The 21,225-nt window shown below is 40.5% G+C and overlaps 3 protein-coding genes across 7 annotated transcripts; 1 reads left to right on the top strand and 2 right to left on the bottom strand.

Annotated features, from left to right (window-relative positions):
• Positions 1-1,956: 1,956 nt before the first annotated feature.
• Positions 1,957-8,060, bottom strand: LOC127760474 (U11/U12 small nuclear ribonucleoprotein 59 kDa protein). Of its 5 annotated transcripts, none has more exons than XR_008015085.1 (10): positions 7,916-8,060; positions 7,625-7,821; positions 7,121-7,496; positions 6,945-7,028; positions 6,776-6,841; positions 6,204-6,276; positions 4,960-5,345; positions 4,524-4,564; positions 3,862-4,017; positions 1,957-2,283 (listed from the first exon to the last, which is right to left on the bottom strand). XR_008015085.1 is itself a non-coding variant. In XM_052284742.1 (9 exons), exons 2-9 carry the CDS (start codon positions 7,810-7,812, stop codon positions 3,921-3,923), a joined length of 1,311 nt encoding a protein of 436 aa, XP_052140702.1. In that variant the 5' UTR covers positions 7,813-7,826; positions 7,916-8,060; the 3' UTR covers positions 2,560-3,920. The 5 variants fall into 5 exon arrangements, 2 of the variants coding, with proteins under 2 accessions (XP_052140702.1, XP_052140700.1); XR_008015083.1 differs by having other exon boundaries at positions 1,957-2,280; XR_008015084.1 differs by lacking the exon at positions 1,957-2,283 and adding an exon at positions 2,291-2,531.
• Positions 8,061-11,077: 3,017 nt separating this feature from the next.
• On the top strand, positions 11,078-16,978 carry LOC127767186 (uncharacterized). Its single transcript, XM_052292477.1, has 15 exons — positions 11,078-11,524; positions 12,249-12,370; positions 12,466-12,554; positions 12,632-12,670; positions 12,892-12,985; positions 13,675-13,717; positions 13,806-13,906; positions 14,012-14,570; positions 14,646-14,733; positions 14,863-15,030; positions 15,297-15,865; positions 15,980-16,118; positions 16,194-16,262; positions 16,356-16,475; positions 16,607-16,978. The coding sequence occupies exons 1-15, from the start codon at positions 11,313-11,315 to the stop codon at positions 16,718-16,720; spliced, it is 2,526 nt and encodes an 841-aa protein (XP_052148437.1). The 5' UTR covers positions 11,078-11,312; the 3' UTR covers positions 16,721-16,978.
• A 724-nt stretch (positions 16,979-17,702) lies between these two features.
• LOC127760528 (reticulon-like protein B1) lies at positions 17,703-20,171 on the bottom strand. Its single transcript, XM_052284810.1, has 5 exons — positions 19,821-20,171; positions 18,695-18,875; positions 18,440-18,581; positions 18,288-18,357; positions 17,703-18,188 (listed from the first exon to the last, which is right to left on the bottom strand). Exons 1-5 carry the CDS (start codon positions 20,098-20,100, stop codon positions 18,022-18,024), a joined length of 840 nt encoding a protein of 279 aa, XP_052140770.1. The 5' UTR covers positions 20,101-20,171; the 3' UTR covers positions 17,703-18,021.
• Between the last annotated feature and the right edge of the window lie 1,054 nt (positions 20,172-21,225).

The raw sequence follows: 21,225 nt of genomic DNA, 5'->3' as shown, positions 1-21,225 counted from the left end.
TTCGTTGTAAAAATAACCCCAGTGTGCACGTGCTTAACTGAATTAATATGCTTTCGTAAATTGCAAGTTGCCAATATGATCTTTACCAAAACTAACTGGTGGTCCGCTCAATTGCGCGGTTAGCATACGTACAAAATTATCTATTTTTAATATGATTTTTACTTAAAATTTACTAAACAACTATCTCATTGTCATAATACTTTGAAACCAAAACTTATCATCTCCATGATTCCACTTTTATAGTTTTTGAAAGTCACACCAGTTACTACCCCCTTATTTCTATCACCTATTTCTTTATTTGCTTGTTCGATATGAACTCTTGTATTTGGTTTTTATATGGACTCTTTTTTCAATATTGTTTATTTTTAATTTAGAATTTTAGTTATTTCTAAATTGTATTCCTACATGAGCTCTCTTTCTCTTTTTCTTCGATTAACGTGAGAATTTCTAGCATCCACAGCGAACGTGATATCTCATTTCAAAATTATTTTAATAATATTATAGATTAAATACTTTACGACCAATAAATTGTTAGCCACAAGTAAAACAAAATTTAAAACAAGGTAAAACAGAACCTGACATGTACCCAGAGAAGCTATATACATATGCTTGCCATGACTCCTGCGATTAATACAAACCTGACTGATTATTGCGGCATGTCTAAGGTGGTTAGACATAGTAAAGTAAGGTTGCGAAATAAACATATCCTATGTTTTTCTTTAAAGCATCATTAGCACTTGACATGAGTGCATGACCAGGCAGGTATACATACAGCCTAGCTGAGGAGAGTGTCACACCAGACTATGTGGAAAAGGGGATGTCAAAATCAAGGTCATTTTTGCAAGAAAGATGAGGGGAAGAAAAGTGCAAAAGAGCCAAAGGTGCCACGCTTTAATTTAAACGAAAGGACAAATTCTGTATAAATTATTACTATCTCCGTTTTTTAATAGATGACGCCGTTGACTTTTTCTCACATATTTGACCATTCGTCTTATTCCAAAAATTTACATAATTATAATTTATTTTGTTATGAGTTGTTTTATCACTCATAGTATTTTAAGTGTGATTTATATCTTATACATTTGCATAAAATTTTTGAATAAGACGAATGGTCAAACATGTGAGAAAAAGTCAACGGCATCATCTATTAAAAAACGGAGGGAGTACAAACTAAAAGGTGAAAACAAAAGGGGAATAGTCAAGCTTGGTTACTTTTTGAAAAAAAAAAAAGAGAGAGCACGATTAAGTCGTTTTTAACCTTTAGCAATCTGAATTACATTCAAAATAGCTTAAACCAATAATAGAGTTCAGATGGAAAAAACTTGGGATATTGATTTGTTTATAAATTTTGAGTGCGAGCGCCCCTTGTGTGAGAGATCAATTTTATTTATTTCTTTCTTTTTTTTGTAAATTGAGTTTCTGGCGACAAACTAAGAAACTACCTTGTTGCGATAACATATCATTTTCCGGACATGTTTTAAGTTAAACCTTACAAACCTTGAGCATAAATATCTTTTTAAATGCTTATGTTGGATGTATGAAAATCGTATGTTTAAAATCGCCTTGAAAATAACTTTAATAATACTATACTTGTATTGTTTTTTATTTTTCTTTTTAGCAGAAATTAGTGGTCAGCCGCATTTTAAAGAACATGTCGATGTTCAAAATTCTTGTCACCCGCAAGGAGGAGCACGTTTTTTTGCATGCTACCTTTGCTTTGCTTCATTGACCTGCTTTCTAACCCGTCATGCCCAAATGCAGAAAAGAAACCGTCCCAGCAAAGTCAGAGGGTTACTTGATAAGCACAGTTTTCTCGAAATCCAGGAAGAATCAACATTCTTTCATCATAATAGAATGCTTCGTTTCTTATTAGGCCCAAAAACCAAGTGCACCCAATAATTCTTCAATGACTAAAGCGGCATTATTTTTTCATAAAAGCAATAAGATATCTTTCCATAATTGCAAGTATCATCAAATTTGTCATTACGAGCTTTAGGATTCAGTTGTTGGTCTGTGTAATCACTAATCACCTCAAAGAGATAAGAAAATGGGAGGAGCAAGCAAGCACAACAAGAAAGGCAGCAGGCATTATGCCGTGTCCTTATTACTCTATTATAGAGATATATAGTACTGGGTGCTAATGCCATCCAATTCACTAACCTCTTGTTTTCTCCTAATGGTGTCCACGATTTTTTCGTTGGCCATCTTTTTCTCGGGGCCATCTATATGGCTCATCATAGGGGAAAAGCTGAAGTCCTAACCAATAGTCCCAAAATGCAGCTGCTGGAAAAGTAATGCATGGAGATAGAAATGGTCAAGCACTCAGTATGAATAAAATGTATTGAAATGATAAGCTGAAGAACAAATCCGCTATTCATCTAAGCTATCATGTTATGAAGTTATTTGCTCGTATCTGTTGACTATTGCTAGATACAGTTCCAAGTCTAGATTTGCCGGTCCACTTCTTAGTCCTATCTTACTCAGAAAATTGAATCCAAAACATTCCTCGGTTTAAATCTTCACCAGGGTATCTGATCCAACAAACACAAAGCTTCTCAGAAACTTTAAACAGAGTAGAACATATATATTTTTTTAAAGTGCTTTCAGGACCGATTGCATCGTAGATAAATATTCAATGAAAACCTCATATCAAAGAGATATATAGGGTAAAATTTAACTGGTATTGTGGTACTAACTGAATAAACACTATAACTATAATTAATACTAAGGTTATGTTATGAATATGTAATTTTCATACAACAGTGTTTTAGATTTCAAGATAATCTTGGGCTGTACTGGGAGTTTGATCAAATGCTGAAACATTATAGCTCATATGCTAAGCTATTCATTTCTCAGGTGGTGATTCATGATGCAGGTTACTATGGAATATCATTAGGAAGGGGGCAAACGATTCCTAACATTTATTCAAGGTATATCACCAGCCTGTTGAATATATAGCTTACAGTCTAAGCAACAGCCTACAATAGTTTTGTACGTTCAGTTCAACACCATAAGAACAGATGGGTACGTAAGTATAACATGATGTCTCCATGCATTCGTAACAATTAGAGCAGTGGATAGGAACAACACTGGTTGATCTAATATGTAAAATCCCATTGATTTTGAGTCACGATCTGGTAGTTGTCATGAACTACTCAACAGATCAGAAAAGGACCTGTGGCCAGTAATCATCACATAGAAAAGCCTCCACCATGTCTGCATACCATTATCAGAAAAGGGATGCCCATTCTAGCATTTTTCTTCATTTTTTCTTGATTCCGAATATAAAACGAGTTCGCAAGGCTGAATTGTATACATCCAATTTGGTCCTTGGCATGAACTACAATAAGTTCTCTTTAGAGAAGGCAAAGAAGTTTAATGGTGTTTCCAATGTTTAGTACTTGATTACATAGAACTTACAAAGCAACACATTTGAACTACAATGGTGACTCAAGACTGCAGAAGCGGTTATCACTTATCAGAAGTTCAGGACTGGGTCACTGACAGTATCAATCTTGCCCCACAGTCAACAAAATTGATTAAAATTTTCGGACCATAAGTGGAGCGTATCATGGATGTGCAAAAAGACATCCTGGAAAAAGCATAGACCGGAACACAATTTCTTCGTAATATTTTTTTTAGTGTTTATGCTGGTGAAGAAACTCACAGGGCCTTATATTGGATAACTCATGTGAAACCATAAGATAATTAAGTGTTTAACTGAGGGTTCATAGTGCAAGCAATTGAACTTTGCTTAGTCAATTTAATTTTCATCAATGCAATTGGCTACATATTAAATCAAATTTCTGCATTAATAGTTGACATGAAGGGGAAAAAGTAGCAACTCAAACACCTACTTGCCTTGTGATAACCTTGAAAACTTCCAGTGGTTAGGCAGAAGAAGATTAAATTCATTACAGCTAAGTGGAGTTACTTGGACAGTTGGGCTGCACTAAATAGGATGCCCATACTTCATCAGCTGGAGGGGGTGGCTGAACCCAGTGCCCAGGTATTCGGCTGCAGGCAGGTGAGACAATTGCACTGTTAAATAAGCGAATGCTACATAGAATTCGTTTCACATGGTAAAGCACTACAATCGAGAGCACAATGTACTAAATCCTATCATCAGAGCACTTCAATAAAATAACATGAATGCTACCATAAGTTATTAGTAGATGGCTTGAAAGAACCACAGGACATTCAGCACTATAATGCTATCCCAGTACTGAAATTACAAGAAAGCGTTCCAGAGTACTATACAAGTAGCCCAACAAACTTCGAATGTATCCAACAACCATCATTCTGTTTACTAAAAGAGATTGCACTTTCCTATGGCATAAACCTCATATATAACCCAAATCAATAGAACATTATATATTCTCATGAGTTCTTTTTTTCTCATCTTGGTATTAGTTCTTCAGAGAATCAGCAAAATATATTTCCATTGTTTTTTGTTGTATGGCAAAGATGCTTGTTGAGTGAATTTAGTTTGCATATTATATTTAGCAGAGTGAAAGTCATACCTTCCTCCAGCTCTAATAAAGGAATCCCACATCCTGCGGACCTGCAATCAAAGGTGGAATACATACATGATGGCTGAGTGAATCTATTGAGTAATTCCCAATCAAAAAACATATTGAGTAATTGCACATTTGCATTGATATGAGACCATCGATAGGATCATCCTAAAACATCCACTTGGTAGAAATCACATTAACTGATTAACACATAAAGCATTCGCAAAACTCCCAGATGAGCCAATTATGGTATTCAATGGAAGTGTGAAACCCGCCATGCCATATCTATGACTCTGATAGATTGATATGTAAAGCCTAGTTCAGAATTTTGGCTGTGATAGACTGATAGTGCAAAGCCAAGTTCAAATTTACACTGTCTTATTCTTATACACTCCACAAAACCTTAATGGTAGCATGAAGTTGAAAAGCCAGCATAAGTTACCTCAATGAGTGTTCCCATGTCGTAGCTGCTTCCATGATAATAATGGTAGAACTCAAAAGGCAGACTGGAAACAGAATCATAATGCCCATGCCCTTTGCTGTCATCTTTATGAAGTTCATGCTCTGTTTTTTGGCTTGCATGATGATTTCTGCCGCTTATTCCTGGATCTCTCTGGTTTTGTTCCAGTGTTGGTGCACTTTTGGCTTGATCAGAATCATCTTCTCTTGAATTTGAACGCTGCACAGCCTTCCTCGACTCTTCCGCGGTCAGAATAGCATCCTTGGCAGCATCAGTCCGAGCAGCACTTGCAGCTTGGCGCTCCTCTTCCTCAACTGCAGCCTTAACACGCTCAAGATATTTATCATCTTCTTCTGGCAGAAAATGACCTGAAATATATTACATGGTAACTCATGCATCAGTTCCATGTGTTTAGGTTGATTAACTGTACTAAAACAGGGAAAAAAAAACAGCTACTAACAAGGAAAAAGCAAAGTTTGCAGGTGATTTTAGGCCCTGTTTGATTCAGCTTAGGATTATTATAATCTAGCTTATTAGGAGTAAGCTGAAACAAACAAGTAGATTATTATAGCAGATTATTATAATATATAAGCCAGATTATTATAATCTGATAAGCTGCTCTAGAGGAGCTTTTTTCAGATTATTGAGTGGCTAAAGACCCACTACCCCTACATACTTGAGAAAAATTACCAACCTATGCCATCAACCGAACAGATAGCTGAGGGCATTATAGACTTTAGCCTTTCAAACCCAATAATCCATGCCTTCAATAATCCAGACAAACAAACAACTCACAGCTTATTCTATGACAGCTTATTATAATCCAGCTTATAGTAATCTGGCTTAATAATCTAGATTATAATAATCATAAGCTGAAACAAACAGGGCCTTAGTGTGTTCGCGCGAGCCTACCATAATTTTATAGCAAATATTTTTGTGAAGTTTTCAGACACCACCCATTTGGACAACAGATTGGCAAGAAATGCATCAGATATGACAGAGAAGAATGGGAATGCCAAAATTTGGCAATCATTTAAACAAGGGACAAATTCTTGAAGCATTACAATGTGATTGACCCATTATAGTAAGATTGACCCCCATGTATTAACCATTTCCCACATTTTGCAACTCTTTAGATTATGACTATAGGTTTGATGGACTCATATATTGAAATAAATAAAAAGAAGGAAATTCTTAAAAATAATGGGTAGATGAATATATCCTGCCTTGTTTCTTCATTTTTTGAACTCTCATAGAGCGAAGCTCCTGTAGTTTCTCGACCATTAGGGCAAGCTCAAGCTGAAAATAGAAGATTTGTATTGAGAAAATTAGTTTTCTAGAAAACAAGACTATTGTATTTGCCACTCTTGAATTTACAATTTCTACAGAGAATATTAATAGTTTGGAATCTAAATATAACATACTGAAATAACCACTCAAGAATTCACAAACTGATTGCACAATAATTCTGAATGAAAGAAAACAGGTAGGTAGGTGGTGTAATTGAAGATGTTGGGTTGCAGCATATCAAACACAAATATACAAGACTTTAAGAAATTTTAGAAGCAAGCTTATAGAGTTTCCTAAATTTGTAGAAAATCAGATAAGGTCAAAGATAAAAAATGGTGTAACTTAATGCTTACTACAACTTAACAAAATTCATAACTCAAGGTATCACAATGTATAGTAATTCAGCAGTGTATGCAAATGAATTAATGAAACATAGCGCTCACAACTTCCACGCAGATGTCCACAGACAAGCAGGATTTCCACACCACAATGTAAGCATTAACTTTACCTCAGATTCTAGACGCTTTCTTTCCTCATTTGCTTTTTTCTTGGCAATCTGCTTCATGTTTTCCACCTGATTTCACAGTATCAATGAATTGATCATCTGTGGAGCAACAGAGTATCTTACCCAAAACAACCCCACTAACAAAATGACAAATTCAAAAATGAGAAAGAACCTTGCGCTGCGCCATGTCCTTGGCTATTTGCCTAGCCCTCCATTCATCAGCTTCCTGATCAATTCTGTCATAATCTGCATGCTCCTGTGAAACATCAAGACAATTGATGTCATTATGGTCAGTTGTCACTTTGATTTGATCACAATATAAACAGAAAAACGTATTGATGAGCGCACCTTCTGGAAAAGCTCTGCAACATGCTTTCTTTTTCTCTTTCTCCATCGCTTATTTCTCTTGGATTTCTGCAGCTTCTGAGCTAACCTAATCATTGCAGACCTCTCTTCCCAAGGACCCCCTTGGTTCACAGCAGGATAAATAGGTGCAAGAAGGTTCTGAATCTGAGAACAAAGATAATTAGCAGCATCTGTGGCCAGAGACTCATGAGTGTCTTGACTAATCTTCATAGCTCTAGCAAGCTCAACGAAATGCCGGGGCCTATCTGCAGAAGAACCATCAGGCTCTGATGACAATTTTGCTGAAGACGAGTCAGGTCCTTGCGTGCTAGCATCGACCGAGCTTCTAGCCTGCGCAATTTCCTCGAGCTCATTTATCCTGCCAATTCAATTCCATTTTCAGTCCACAAAAAAAAAGGTCTAATAAATTAGCAATAAAGGAAATGCCTTCGATTTTGAGACAAAGTTGCATGATTATCGCTAGCTTTAGGCGGTTCAGGAACTCACACTGCAGTGGCTAATTCGATGGTTTCCTGCAGCCTCCCCACATGCTCCCGCACATTGTCCCGCTGCCAAAAGGATGTAGCGGCCGGCGGCTGGAAAGGCGGCTGCCACTGCCATGGCTGATGCTGCTGCTGCTGCTGCGGCGGCGGCGGCGGGGGTGCGACCACGAAAGCACCCGGTGGTCGGAACATGGCGGGCAGCTTCCCTCAAAATCCCCTCCATTAGGTCAGTTCACCATGCTGCAGTTGAGGCGAGGAACGGGCGGAATCAGGCTCAGGGGAAATCGAGTCTTACCAGGGGGAGACCGGGGGAGGACGAAGACGGTGACCCCTGCGACGGAAGGCGGCGGCGCTCGCCTCCGCCGCCGATCGCCTCGACAGTGGGCTCGGTTTGCGGCGGGCGTTTCGCGGCGCTCCGCCGGAGCGGAGGGAGAGGGGAGGAGGAGGAGGAAGCCGCGGGCTCGCTCGGTGGAGTCCAGGAAACGAAACGCACGGCCCAGTGGCCCACGTACGTTTCGCCTCCTCCCCTTGGTGGGCCGCAAGAAGAAGGCCCGTGCCGCGAGGACGCCTGCCGCCGGGTGAGAGATATTTTTCTTTCTGCGTCTCGCTCGCATCCCGAGGCGTGTGCATGCGTGCCACGTAGCCTCTCCGAGCCAGTGGCGCGCTGCCACGTCGCGCTAGGTTGTCATCGTCCAAAGCACAGAAAAAATATTTATCTTTTATAGCTTGGTTTTGAAGCACATGAACTCATGAAGGACTGGCGGTTACTAGAGCGTTCTTCTTCTTTCTCAACTCTGCATCTGAGGCTTTGGGCATTTTATCCAGCGATGAGTCTCGTCACCGCGTGCTCCGGCGAGAGAGGACGTGTGGCAAACGAGAGAGATGAAAAAAAAAACTTTACTTTATTCATGTTTACTTTACACTAAAGTTTGAAAGTTTGAAAGTATGTTTGAAATTGAAATGATGTGACTAAAAAGTTATGCATGAAAAGTTTTATGTGATGGAATGTTAGAAGTTTAGGAAAAAAACTTTAAAACTAAACAAGGCCTTCGATGCGACCACCGAAGACACCCGAGAGAGCGCGTACTCGCTCCCGGAGTCCCGACCCGACGTGCCGGGTGGCGGCTTCACCCGCAGCTGAAGTCCGCAGCCTCTGTCTCTGTGCAACCCAGCGGCAGTTAACCCGTGCGCCCAGCGCATGGAGCGCGCGACATTGGGATCGGGTGCATTCTCATCTACAGCTGCTCTCGTTAGGAGCTTACACAAGAGCTTGTTCATTTAATTTTTCAATGGAAGGTCTAAATTAATGCTACAGTAACATTGTTATAATAATTTTGTGCTTTTTGTTATAATAATTAATGGATAGCCATAATATGACTGTCTAAGTCGCAGTCCAGGCTAAGAACTGTACAGGAACCGGTGTAGATTTTTGCGGCGAGATGCGTTGCACGGGGACACCGGGCGGGGCGGTAAGTAGTACAGCAAGTTGGGGGATGCCAATGATTCAAAACAGTTTGATCATATCTCAAGCGGAGGTGCGTTGGATCATATCGGTGCATCTGCATGGGGCATGGGTATGGGCATGGACATGTTCAGGTCGCCCCGGCCGGTAAAATCCGGGATTGGTGATTCCACCGCAGTAGAGCAAGATTAATAATATAGCCAACTGTTAGCTCCAATTTATCTATAGTTAATCTAATAGCTAATTTATACAATAGTTGTTTACTATGCTATTAGTATACTGTCCCACCTATCATACATACATTGTGTCTTAGAGTCCATGCTGCAGTTAGCTACAAATCTGTAACCCGCTACTCTTCTCTCTTATCTTTTTATCTCATTAAAATACTTATGTAGCTGGCACATGCATGGTCGCTGTTGATTCCTCCAATCCGCAGCTGCCTGAAGAACAGGACGGACGGTGCAAGTCCCGAGTTACGCCATTTTTCTCCTTTTCGTTGCCAGAGATCGTGCCAGTCGTGTCAAACTGTCACAATTCACACGAGTCGACGTTGATGCCCGTACACGTACATGGGTTTGTGGATAACTGTATACGATTTTTTTATAAAAAAAATCAATATGATCGAATCAAATCCCTTGCTTTGAATTATTGAACCAATCAATTATGATACATGCAGTGAATCGTAAAAAAAAAAATCATTTTTTTGTCCTCAATAAAAACCAACAGTGACCGTTCTTAAAACTGTACTCCCTCGTACTCGTAAAGGAAGTCGTTAAGGACAGCGACACGGTCTCCAAAACATAACTTTGACTTCTTATTTCTATAAAAATATTTATTGAAAAGTGATATCTGTATACTTTTATGAAATTATTTTTCAAGACAAATCTGTACATATAATTTTTATATTTTCAAACTCAACAACTTGAGAGTTATTCATGATTTATATTCCCAATGTTTGACTTAAACATTGTTCTAAATGACTTTCTTTATGAGTATGGAGAGAGTATAAATTCAGACATAGATATATCCAAATTTACAATAGGCCTAATTTGTTTAGTACCATCACAAAAATCACGGAGTTGAAAAATACCATCGTATGTGTCATTGACATGTGGGTTCGGCCCCACATGTCATTCTCATATACGATGGTATTTTCCAAAATTTTCCTTTACTTTACAATAATATGATGTATCGAATTCAGCATCCTCTCTGTTTCAAAATAAAATAAAAAAATCCAATACAGAATGTGACACATAACACGAATTCTAGATTCTATGTTTGAGACGATAGAAGTACTTTCTCTAACTCACAGTATAAGAATCCAGGACATCTCCTGGAGCTAAAGCTTAGACAAACAGTTTCAGTTCCACTAGAAATGTGAACGGAGCTAGGTGGAGCTCTCTCACAAAATGAACTAGAGAGGTGGAGCTGGGTTTAGGCAGCTCCACAACTCCACTCCAGACCCAACTCATGGAGCTAAATTTAGGAGTTGGAGCCTACCAAACAGGCCCTAAGAGCAAGTTCAATAGTATAGCCCACTACTGGCTCCAAATCATCTATAGCCAATGTAGTAGCCAATTCATACCATAGTTGCTTACTATACTATTAATATCCGGTCCCACCTGTCATACACACATTACGTCTTGGAGTCCGTGTTGCAGCTAGCTATAAATATATAGCCCGCTACTCTTATCTTTTACTTTATCTCTTTAAAATATATTTATAGCTGGCTTATAGCCTACTATTGTACCTGCTCAAGGAATATCCCAACATCCATGTGAGGGAAAGAAAACAAGGGAAGGAACCATCACGCAATTACAGAGAAACTTGTGGCCCCATACGCAAAACCTCCCCCCGGTTTGGACAGCGCCACAGTGCGCCACCTCTCCCCGTGAAATAGCCCACGTACGCGCCCCGCGTGGCCGCCCCGGATTTGCCCCCCCGCCGCGACGCGCGCACGCAGACGCAGGCAGCACACGCAGCCCGCAGCAGCAGAAGCACCGAGAAACCCGCGGCGATCGATCGATCGAGCAGTAGCTGTTGTTGGTTGTTCCCTCCCTCCCTCCCATCCATTCTCGCCGAGCCACCCATTCCGCCACCTCCACCCCTCCCCCGCATTAACCCTCCTCCTCCTCCTCCTCCGCTCGCCGCGCCGCGCCACCGATCGATCGCTGCGCTCCGTGCGTCTCACCACCTTGCTAGGAGGACGAACGCCGGCGGCGGGGAGAGGATGGAGGGGAAGCACGTGGTGATGTCGGCGGTGGGGATCGGGATAGGCGTCGGGGTGGGGCTGGGGCTGGCGTCCGCGCCGTGGGCAGGCGGCGGCGGGCAGGGGGCGAGGGTCGGGGTCACGGTGGAGAGGGTGGAGCAGGAGCTCCGCCGCCTCGTCGTCGACGGCGCCGACAGCAGGGTCACCTTCGACGGGTTCCCCTACTACCTCAGGTGATTAACATCAACAACGTCTTTTTTTTTTCCTCCCGTTCATCGAGCTATGCAACTGTTCCGTCACCTTGCATCGTCAGTTTTTTTTTTTTTTAGGATTTTTTTTCCCTTTGTTCTGTCCTGTATAGGGGATATGTTTTTCCCTCCGTTCTTATGACCTTATCATGCACAAATAATTCTATGTCTGTGATATGCAAGCAACAGATTTTCAGATGAACTGTGTAGTTTGGCAAATTAGAAAGAGAGAGAGAGAGAGAGAAATGTTTTGAAAGGTTTCAACAATCTTTTGGCTCGGAGATCACAAAATGAACGCTCTGACTGAAGACAGTGGCACTGCTATATTTCTGTAGATTAGCTTGTTCATAATTTTGCGTGGGAGGCGACGAGAGACAACCCTGCTTTTCTGAAATGTTCCTCTTTGTGATTGAAAAATGGCAGCCTTGAAAGGTAGTGCTGGTAGAATTGGTTAAAGAAAAAAATGAGGGGACGATAGAACACATACAGAACAACATCGATGAGACGTCAAACGTCTGTTTGTTCACTTTCAAGATCAAAATATTAGCTGGAATTCAATTTTAATGATCACCCAGCAGGACAAGGAAGATGCTAGATGAACGATAGATTTCTAGCTCTGTTCTCTTTTTTAATGTACACGTTCATTTCCTTTTCCACCCTCCATGTCATCATCCTTTGTTTCTCTTTTTCCCCAAACTATGATTTGCAGCGAGCAAACGCGTGTATTGCTGACAAGCGCGGCGTATGTTCACTTGAAGCAAGCAGACATCTCACAATACACCAGGAATCTTGCACCAGCTAGTCGTGCGATTCTATTGTCAGGCCCTGCAGGTAAATCATATTCCATTGCACAGGTTAAGGAGTTGCTGAATCACTCTTCTTCTGGCCCTGACTAAGTTAAGGCTAATTAAGTTCCTATCTTGAAGAACTTTACCAGCAAATGCTTGCCAAAGCGCTTGCCCACTATTTTGAAGCAAAATTGCTGTTGCTAGATCCTACAGATTTTCTCATAAAGGTGAGTTTGGCTGGCACAGATTTCCTTTCATGTACATTTTTAAGTATGTTTGTGATACAGACTTTTCTTCCTCACAGATCCATAGCAAATATGGTGGTGGTAGCAGCACAGACTCGGTAAGAACTCAACACGCTTTGTCGTATTTGTTGTAAGGTCACCATTCTTCTGATTTCCGAACCTTGGAGAATATAAATGTGTGTGTCCTGTTTTGCTTATTCTTGACATTGTAGTGCTTTTTTTTCCCTACATTGTTGTGAAATTTAGAATTTTTATCAACTACCCAAGTAGTGGCCAGTTTAAATTAACTATTAACTTGTGAGCACTTTCTCCTTATCAGTCTTTCAAAAGATCCATATCTGAGACGACCCTTGAAAAGGTGTCTGGATTACTTGGATCTCTTTCGATTCTACCACAAAAGGAGAAACCCAAAGGTGACATGATCGACTTCACAATAAGAAATGTTCAACTGTTCCTTATTCTGAAGTAGGGCAGAATAATTATGTTTGCTTGTCAGTAGTCTGCTTCAGTTCTTGCATGGAATTTTTGCAACTCTGCTCAGTCATTAGCAGACGACATGAACTTTTCTGGTTTCATTTCTATTAGAACAAACTAGATGGAACATGTATTTTCATGTGAAATTCACACTTTTGCACACCACGGTTGAGATCTTGAATACAGCCATGTTGCTGTCATTCTCAGTTATCTGAAACAAAAATGTCTAGCGATTCCATCTGTATATGCTGTTATTAATATGGATGAATGGCATCGGTATTCAAACAGAGTTTCAGAAAACTACAATTCCTGCTGAACTGAGAGAATGAATAAGTACACTTACTGCCAGCAAAGCACAAAACAACTGTTCTTGACTTCACATAATTTAGCCTCAAGTTGGTCTGAAATTCTGATGCTGTGAACGAATGTAATAGTGCTTACCTTAAAAAAAAATGAATTTGCTTGCATTTGCAGAATGTAGAGCATAACTTAATTGTATTTCGTTCTACCTCAGAAGTTTTGCAGCTGAATGACCGTAGAGCATAACTGAATTATGTATTTCATTCTACCTCAGGAAGTTTTGCAGCTGTATATTTGTTATCTTAGTTTGGTTTATTTTTTATCACAGGAACTATTCGTAGACAAAGCAGCATGACGGACATGAAATTAAGGTACTGGAAAATTGTGCTTCTGTGAACCTGTTACAGAAACTGCAAATCATTGGCTGCTGTTGATATGCTTTCTTTATGTATTTTGCAGGAGCTCTGAAAGTACGAGCAGCTTCCCGAAGCTTAAAAGGAATGCCTCAACTTCATCTGATATGAGTAGTCTGGCATCACAAGGCCCTCCAAATAATCCAGGTCATATTAAAATCTCTTGCACACAAAATTTGTCCTGAGGCTTCTGGTATTTTGCACCTATATCTGTTTCTCATGAGTCATGTTGTATTTGGTTAAACACTGCAGCTTCTCTCAGACGTGCTAGCAGCTGGACTTTTGATGAGAAGATTTTGGTGCAAGCAGTATACAAGGTACTGCATTCAGTATCTAAGAAGAACCCAATTGTTCTCTACATAAGAGATGTTGAGAAGTTTCTTCACAAGTCCAAAAAAATGTATGTCATGTTTGAAAAACTACTGAATAAACTTGAAGGGCCAGTGCTAGTCCTTGGCTCAAGAATTGTGGATATGGACTTTGATGAAGAGTTGGATGAAAGACTAACTGCTTTATTTCCATACAACATCGAAATCAAGCCACCAGAAAATGAGAACCACCTTGTGAGCTGGAACTCCCAATTAGAAGAAGATATGAAGATGATTCAGTTCCAGGATAACCGGAACCATATTACGGAAGTCCTTGCCGAAAACGACCTTGAGTGTGATGATTTAGGCTCGATATGCCTATCTGATACTATGGTTCTAGGTAGGTACATTGAGGAGATTGTGGTTTCAGCAGTTTCTTATCACCTGATGAATAAGAAAGATCCGGAGTACCGAAACGGAAAATTACTTCTATCTGCAAAGAGGTACTTAGCATTTTTGTATAGTTGTCTGTTGGTTTCTTCATCTCTTCTCCGCTTTATGACTCTCTCATGACACAGCTTGTCCCATGCACTGGAAATTTTTCAAGAGAACAAGATGTATGATAAGGATAGCATGAAGTTGGAAGCAAAGCGTGATGCTTCAAAGGTTTGTTTTATTTCTACTGCTTTTGGATTAACTTCATACGCTTCAGGAAATTCAGAATATTCTGTTGATTTGTAGTTATTCATGTTTTTTTTAACGAACCGTTATTCATGTATTATGCCTCACTTACAGGTGGCTGACAGGGGAATTGCTCCATTTGCTGCAAAATCAGAAACAAAACCTGCAACTTTGCTACCACCAGTACCTCCTACAGCTGCTGCTGCCCCTCCTGTTGAGAGCAAAGCAGAACCAGAGAAATTCGAGAAGAAGGATAATCCATCTCCAGCTGCAAAAGCACCTGTAAGAGCATTAATTAAAAGTCTAAAAGCACACGTGCACCAGCAAAACTATTACAGAACCGTTGGTTATTATGGAAGTGTCGTTCTGTTAAATGCTGTGCAGAGTAAAGCGTAGTTCCTTGAAATCAATTATTGAAAGGTTTTTTTATGACTTTGATATATCATACGTAGTTCTTAAAAAATATCTTGTGCCGTTTTATGTTACTTTCACAAGCCCCATGAATCTAATTTTGATAATGTGTAATTGCATCCTTTTCGTGTATTCAGGAAATGCCGCCAGACAATGAGTTTGAAAAGCGCATCAGACCTGAAGTGATACCTGCTAATGAAATCGGTGTCACATTTGATGATATCGGTGCATTAAGTGATATCAAAGAATCCCTTCAAGAACTTGTCATGCTCCCTCTCAGAAGACCAGATCTCTTCAAAGGGGGTCTTCTTAAACCTTGCAGAGGTATATTACTTTTTGGTCCTCCTGGAACTGGCAAGACGATGCTAGCCAAGGCTATTGCAAATGAAGCTCAAGCGAGTTTCATAAATGTTTCAATGTCGACTATCACATCGAAATGGTTTGGTGAAGATGAAAAGAATGTTAGAGCATTGTTCACATTAGCTGCCAAAGTATCACCGACGATCATTTTTGTCGATGAGGTCGACAGCATGCTTGGTCAGCGGAACAGAGCTGGAGAGCACGAGGCAATGAGGAAGATAAAAAATGAGTTCATGACACACTGGGATGGCCTCTTGTCAAGACCAGATCAAAAAATTCTTGTCCTTGCTGCGACCAACCGACCCTTTGATCTTGATGAAGCTATCATTCGAAGGTTTGAGCGCAGGTTTGCATCTCTTCCTTGCTAGATGCTAGTTCTCTCATCTGTATCTAAACTTTTTTTTAGCCCCTTTCGATTGTTCCAAGTTCCATGCCTGAGTGTGTTGCCTTGCTTCTTTAGGATCATGGTCGGCCTGCCATCATTGGAAAGTCGGGAATTGATTTTGAGGAGCCTTCTGTCAAAGGAGAAAGTTGATGGCGGGCTAGACTATAAGGAACTAGCCACCATGACTGAAGGATATAGTGGCAGTGATCTAAAGGTCAGTATCATAAGACATGAATCTATGTCAACCCAAAGAACTCTTTGGTTAACTCAGTAGTCTGCTGTGTGACAGAACCTGTGCACAACAGCAGCATATCGTCCAGTGAGGGAACTGATCCAAAAGGAAAGAAAGAAGGAACTGGTAATCTAGTCACTGTGATACTTAAGCATTCACTGGAGACAATTTTGTGAAATTTTATACTAAAAGTAAAATATATATGCCTAATATCTTCAGGAGAAGAAGAAGCGGGAACAAGGAGGCAATGGTTCAGATGCTTCGAAGATGAAAGAGAAGGACGAGACGATCATACTAAGGCCACTAAACATGAAAGATTTGAAAGAAGCAAAAAACCAGGTGAATCTTTTGTTACAGATGAATTTAGAATTCTGAAACATGCACAGAACGTAATTCTTGCTAATATAAAACTGAAAAACTGTTAGCATTATACTTGCTTGTTAACAATTTGTGGAAACTTTGAAATGCAGGTGGCGGCAAGCTTTGCTGCTGAAGGAACAATAATGGGTGAGCTGAAGCAATGGAATGAGTTGTACGGTGAAGGAGGCTCCAGAAAGAAACAACAGTTGACATACTTTCTCTGAACTATCTAAATATCCAGAGTGTATGAACATAATTTGAAAACTAGAATAGACGGAAAACAACCATGTGAAAATAGTCCAGTGTTTTAAGTTCCACCAGTTAAGAATGTTTGGGACCAAAGGAGCCTGGTTATGAAACCGGTTTTTTTTTGTTGTAAAACTTGATAGAGAACTTCCATACACAGGGACTATGTTTTGCCTGCCTCCGGTTGTTGTGCTTCAGAATAATGAATCCGGAGCGGACGTTTGTTTTCTTTTGTCTCTTTTTTTATTTCCATCCCTGTGCTCTTTTTGCATACTCCTCCGTGCCAAAATAACCAAAAATAAGAAAGTATGGCATGACAAAGTGTGGCTGGCACCAGCCAAACATGCCATTACGCCACGAGTTCCAGCGATGCCGGCTAGCTGCACTGCTGCAGCAAGAATCTAAGCGCATCGCACGAACCATGACGCGGAAGAATCATCTTTTGAGAGCGAAAGTGTAGCTTGTTATATTAGCCAGATTGAGAGTTTAATGCAATCAAATGGCTTATGAGGAAGCAAAAAAGCAAAGGTAGACCGGTAGTGCTGCCCATGATGAGACCATGGTTACTCAAAACATTGGCATGTGAGAAAGCTGTGGCAGCTCATAGATTAGCCTGGAAGAAGAGCAAAAGTGAACATCAGAAGCCCAAGTGTTACGTTTGCTTTCAAGGATCAAGGACTCAAGGAGTCGAAGGGACCAAATTTGGTTCCTTATAAGCCTTTACAAAGCAGCATCAGATGATGTTTCAATATTAAAACTTCATTATGGATAGAAAATGATGCTGCATTCCCCAAATGACTCGTCGAGTGACGCAACACCACAAATTTTTCCAAGTCCTAAAGCCAAAGTTTGGAATAGCTTCAAAATTTCTTCAAACTGAAAAAATAAATGTGCACATCGCAGGCTGAATCTTTAATAGCACAACATAACAAGATTTTTCACCAACGTCAACAACAAAAATGACGGGTAGATGACATCTAGTCTCAACATTGGTTCATAAATATCACCAAATTCCAAAATGCAGCAATCTTAGTAACAAAACAATATCGCATAAACAATATGCATGCGACATCTTACAGATCAAAAATCAAACAGCGATGGAGCAAAGCATGCGCTGCAGCTGCATACTGTTGTAGGGCAAGCTACTCAGCTACTCCCATCAAGACCAGACAACAAAAGAGCCATACACAACACAAGGCAATAGGTGACAGCAGTGCATCTCAAGAACCACAACCCAACCACTACTATCACCTGCCACGAGGCACTGCATCACCTCTTCCTAGTGCTTCTTGTCTTTCAAGGGGCCCCTTGGTACTTTACTCAGGACCTTAGCATCGAACACAGCATACTGTTTCTTAATCTCAACCCACCCCTTCTCACCATATGAGTCAATCTGATCTTCATACTTCTCATACAGAATTGGGACTGTGTGCAGCACCACAAACACTGTTTGGCATAAGAAGCAAAAGATCTAACATTAGTCAAATCTATAGTTTGAAGAGGTAATAAAGAATAATTCTGTCCAAAGTAGCCCAAACCACTTACCAATATAAACCAAGGTCAAGAAGTTGCAGCAGCTTCCAAGAACAGAAAGCAACCAAAGGCCAGCAATCACCTAAAAGTGTGGTATAGATCATAAATATTCAGTTTGCTATGGGAACAATAATTATACAAACACAAAAGCATCACAGACATACAATAAGGAACTTCTTGATGTCCCGGCCAAGAGCAATCTGACGAAGATTGGCAAAGGCCCTGTTGATCTCATAACGTGTAGATAGAGCAATGTTGACAACCAAATCTTCTGGAATAATCACCTCTGGGATCCGCGGGGGAGACCTGAAAGAAAGGGCACAGTTTAGAGACCTTTTATGTAATTATCTACCTGTGGAACATGATTATGCTTTGCCAAAACTTGAACAAGTTGTGATAGAGATGAAAAACAATCTTACTTGTTAATAAATGATGAGGCGTTAGACCAGAGAAAGAGAAGACCCAAAGAGAATATGAGCCCATGGCAAACGAAAGTCAGGAGGTGGTAGCCAAGCAATTCAAAAAGGATCCAGATCGCAGTGGCACCGCCTAGTACACCGGCAGAGATGTTCCTGTTCCTCCATAGGAACACATCAGCGGCTGCAAATAGAGAACTGAAATCAATATGGCAGGATGAACAATGGATAATCAGGCTATATAACATGAGCACATAATGGAAATTTCACCTCAACCACAAAATATGACCACCCCTATGGAGAGAGCAAAGGTGTTTGTTTTGAAGGCAGGACAGCAGAAGACTAACAATCCCAGACAAATATAGCAATAATCAACAGCACATGTGGCTTATAGTAATCCTTTGTAGCTATTGATAAGGATTCACCAGAATGAGGTACATCCTCATTCAATATGATTGTGTTAGCTACGGCTTAACTGTGTGACGAGGCGGAGTACACTATTGCTAATCACTAACCTTCAAACACATACTGTTTACAAACAGTTCAATTCATGCTCATTGTCACTCTAAAGGGACCAGTACTAGCACACCAGCAGACAATAATGTGACAGACCAACCAAGGAAATCATGAATTCAATTATTCCATTACTTTTTACATGTCAATCAAAACCCCGCTTCACATGGATCCTGACACATACAAGCATATCTTTTCTCTTTGCCACAATCGCTTATGATTCATCAAAGCTAAACATGTCCACTACTTACTCAAAAAGATACGGATAAAATGAAATCACATAGATCAGATTGTATACGAGTATACGAGATGCACGCAACCTGCATTGCCGAAATTTGAATTAACTAGCACAGCGAGGATCACATTAGTTGTTCCGATTTGTCAAAGATATCTAAACTCATCCCCAAATACCCACAGATCTGAATAGATGGTCACACATAGCAAAAGGCTAAAACCCTACTCCCATTGGCCAAGTGCTAATCTACCAGATCTAGCCCGAAACCCAACACTCCCAATCAATCCAGATCCAGCCCATCCCCACCCGCTCTAACAAATTCAAACCAAATCAGCTTTGAAACAGAGAGAGAGATCATCAGCAGAGAGAGAGCAGCCATACGTTTGCCTCCACCGAGGACCTTGTGGATGGGCTCCTCGCGCCCGAAGAGGCGGAACATCTTGGCCTTGGCCTCGGCCGCGGCAGCAGCAGCCGAATCAACAAACGACTCCGTTGCGACCTCGGCCGGGGCCGGCGGCGCCGAGGGCTTCGGCTGCTTGCGCTCGTCGGCGTCGGAGTCGGACGACGACCCGTCCCCACCGATGTGGAGCTTGTCGGCGATCTTCTCCATCAGCGTCTCGCCGCCGCCCTCCGCCGCCGCGCGCGGCTGCTCCTCCGCCATCGCCGCTTCGCTGCTCGATGCGGGGGGGAAAGTGGAGGAGGAGGGAGTTGAAATGGGGGAGATCTGAGTTGAGGAGACGTGGAACGGTGTGGAAGGGGATGGGGGTTTTATAGTGGGGTTGGGGGTTTAGGGCAGATGGGGGAATCGTGAACGTTGGATTTGGATTGGACGGTGGAAAGCGATGGGGGTGGACGGTGGGGGGCGCTTTTTGCGGAGGAGTGGACCACAATACGCATGTCCTACTGGCTACGCAGGGTTGGAATGGGGAAATGCTTGGGGTACTCGAGTGTGTTTGGAAGGAGGGAAAAAAAAGATAAACACATGATTAATTAATTATTAATTATTATTAAATTAAAAATGATTTGATTTGATTTTTTAAGTGATTTTTCTGTTTTTTTTTAAAAAAAGAGCAACATTTAGTACTTTAGGAAGCTTGAGCATAGAGATTTTTCTCCAAATCAGCTAACACCGAGCGGAGCTGATTTGGTTTTTTTTTTTCAGGTACTCCCTTCTGTCAAATTTATTTGAGGTTGATTATCCAAGTTCAATTTTCTCGACGTCGACTATTTTTCTCTATAGTGAGTATAACACTATCCATCCCCAAAAGAATGTATTTTTAGCAATTAACATGGACAATAGAACCTAGATAATGGATATTATCCAGATTCATAGTTAAAATAGTATTTTCTATCTACTTGTTTGAACCTAGATACCTAATTATATCTTGTTTGAACCTAGACACTATTCATAGTAAAAAAACATTCTTTTAGGGCGGAGGGAGTACCTTTTTAAACTATGCTATCAATTATAGTAGAATGCTAGTATATTGTTACAATGTTTTTTCCTTTTTTCAAAAAAAAAGAACTTGTTTGAGGTTATAAAAGTTGGTTAAGATCATGTTAGTGACGATTTGGGTTTTCCACATGCTCCCTTATCTCAAATTTGTTTAACGTTGAAAGACATTTTCTCAATATCAAATATATTTTCTCTATATTGAGTACAACTAGCTCCGTCTCAAAAAAAAAAAAAAGCTATGAACTTGAATGTTACTCCTAAATGAGTACTTCCTCCGTCCCATATTTTTAGTTTCTTCCATTTGTACCAAAATAAGTTCATTTTTAGAGC

Source organism: Oryza glaberrima, chromosome 1, assembly GCF_000147395.1.
Source record: "Oryza glaberrima chromosome 1, OglaRS2, whole genome shotgun sequence".
NCBI classification, from domain to species: Eukaryota; Viridiplantae; Streptophyta; class Magnoliopsida; order Poales; family Poaceae; genus Oryza; species Oryza glaberrima.
The sequence above is the reverse complement of the archived record's forward strand: the minus strand, read 5'-3'. Positions and strand labels throughout refer to the sequence as shown.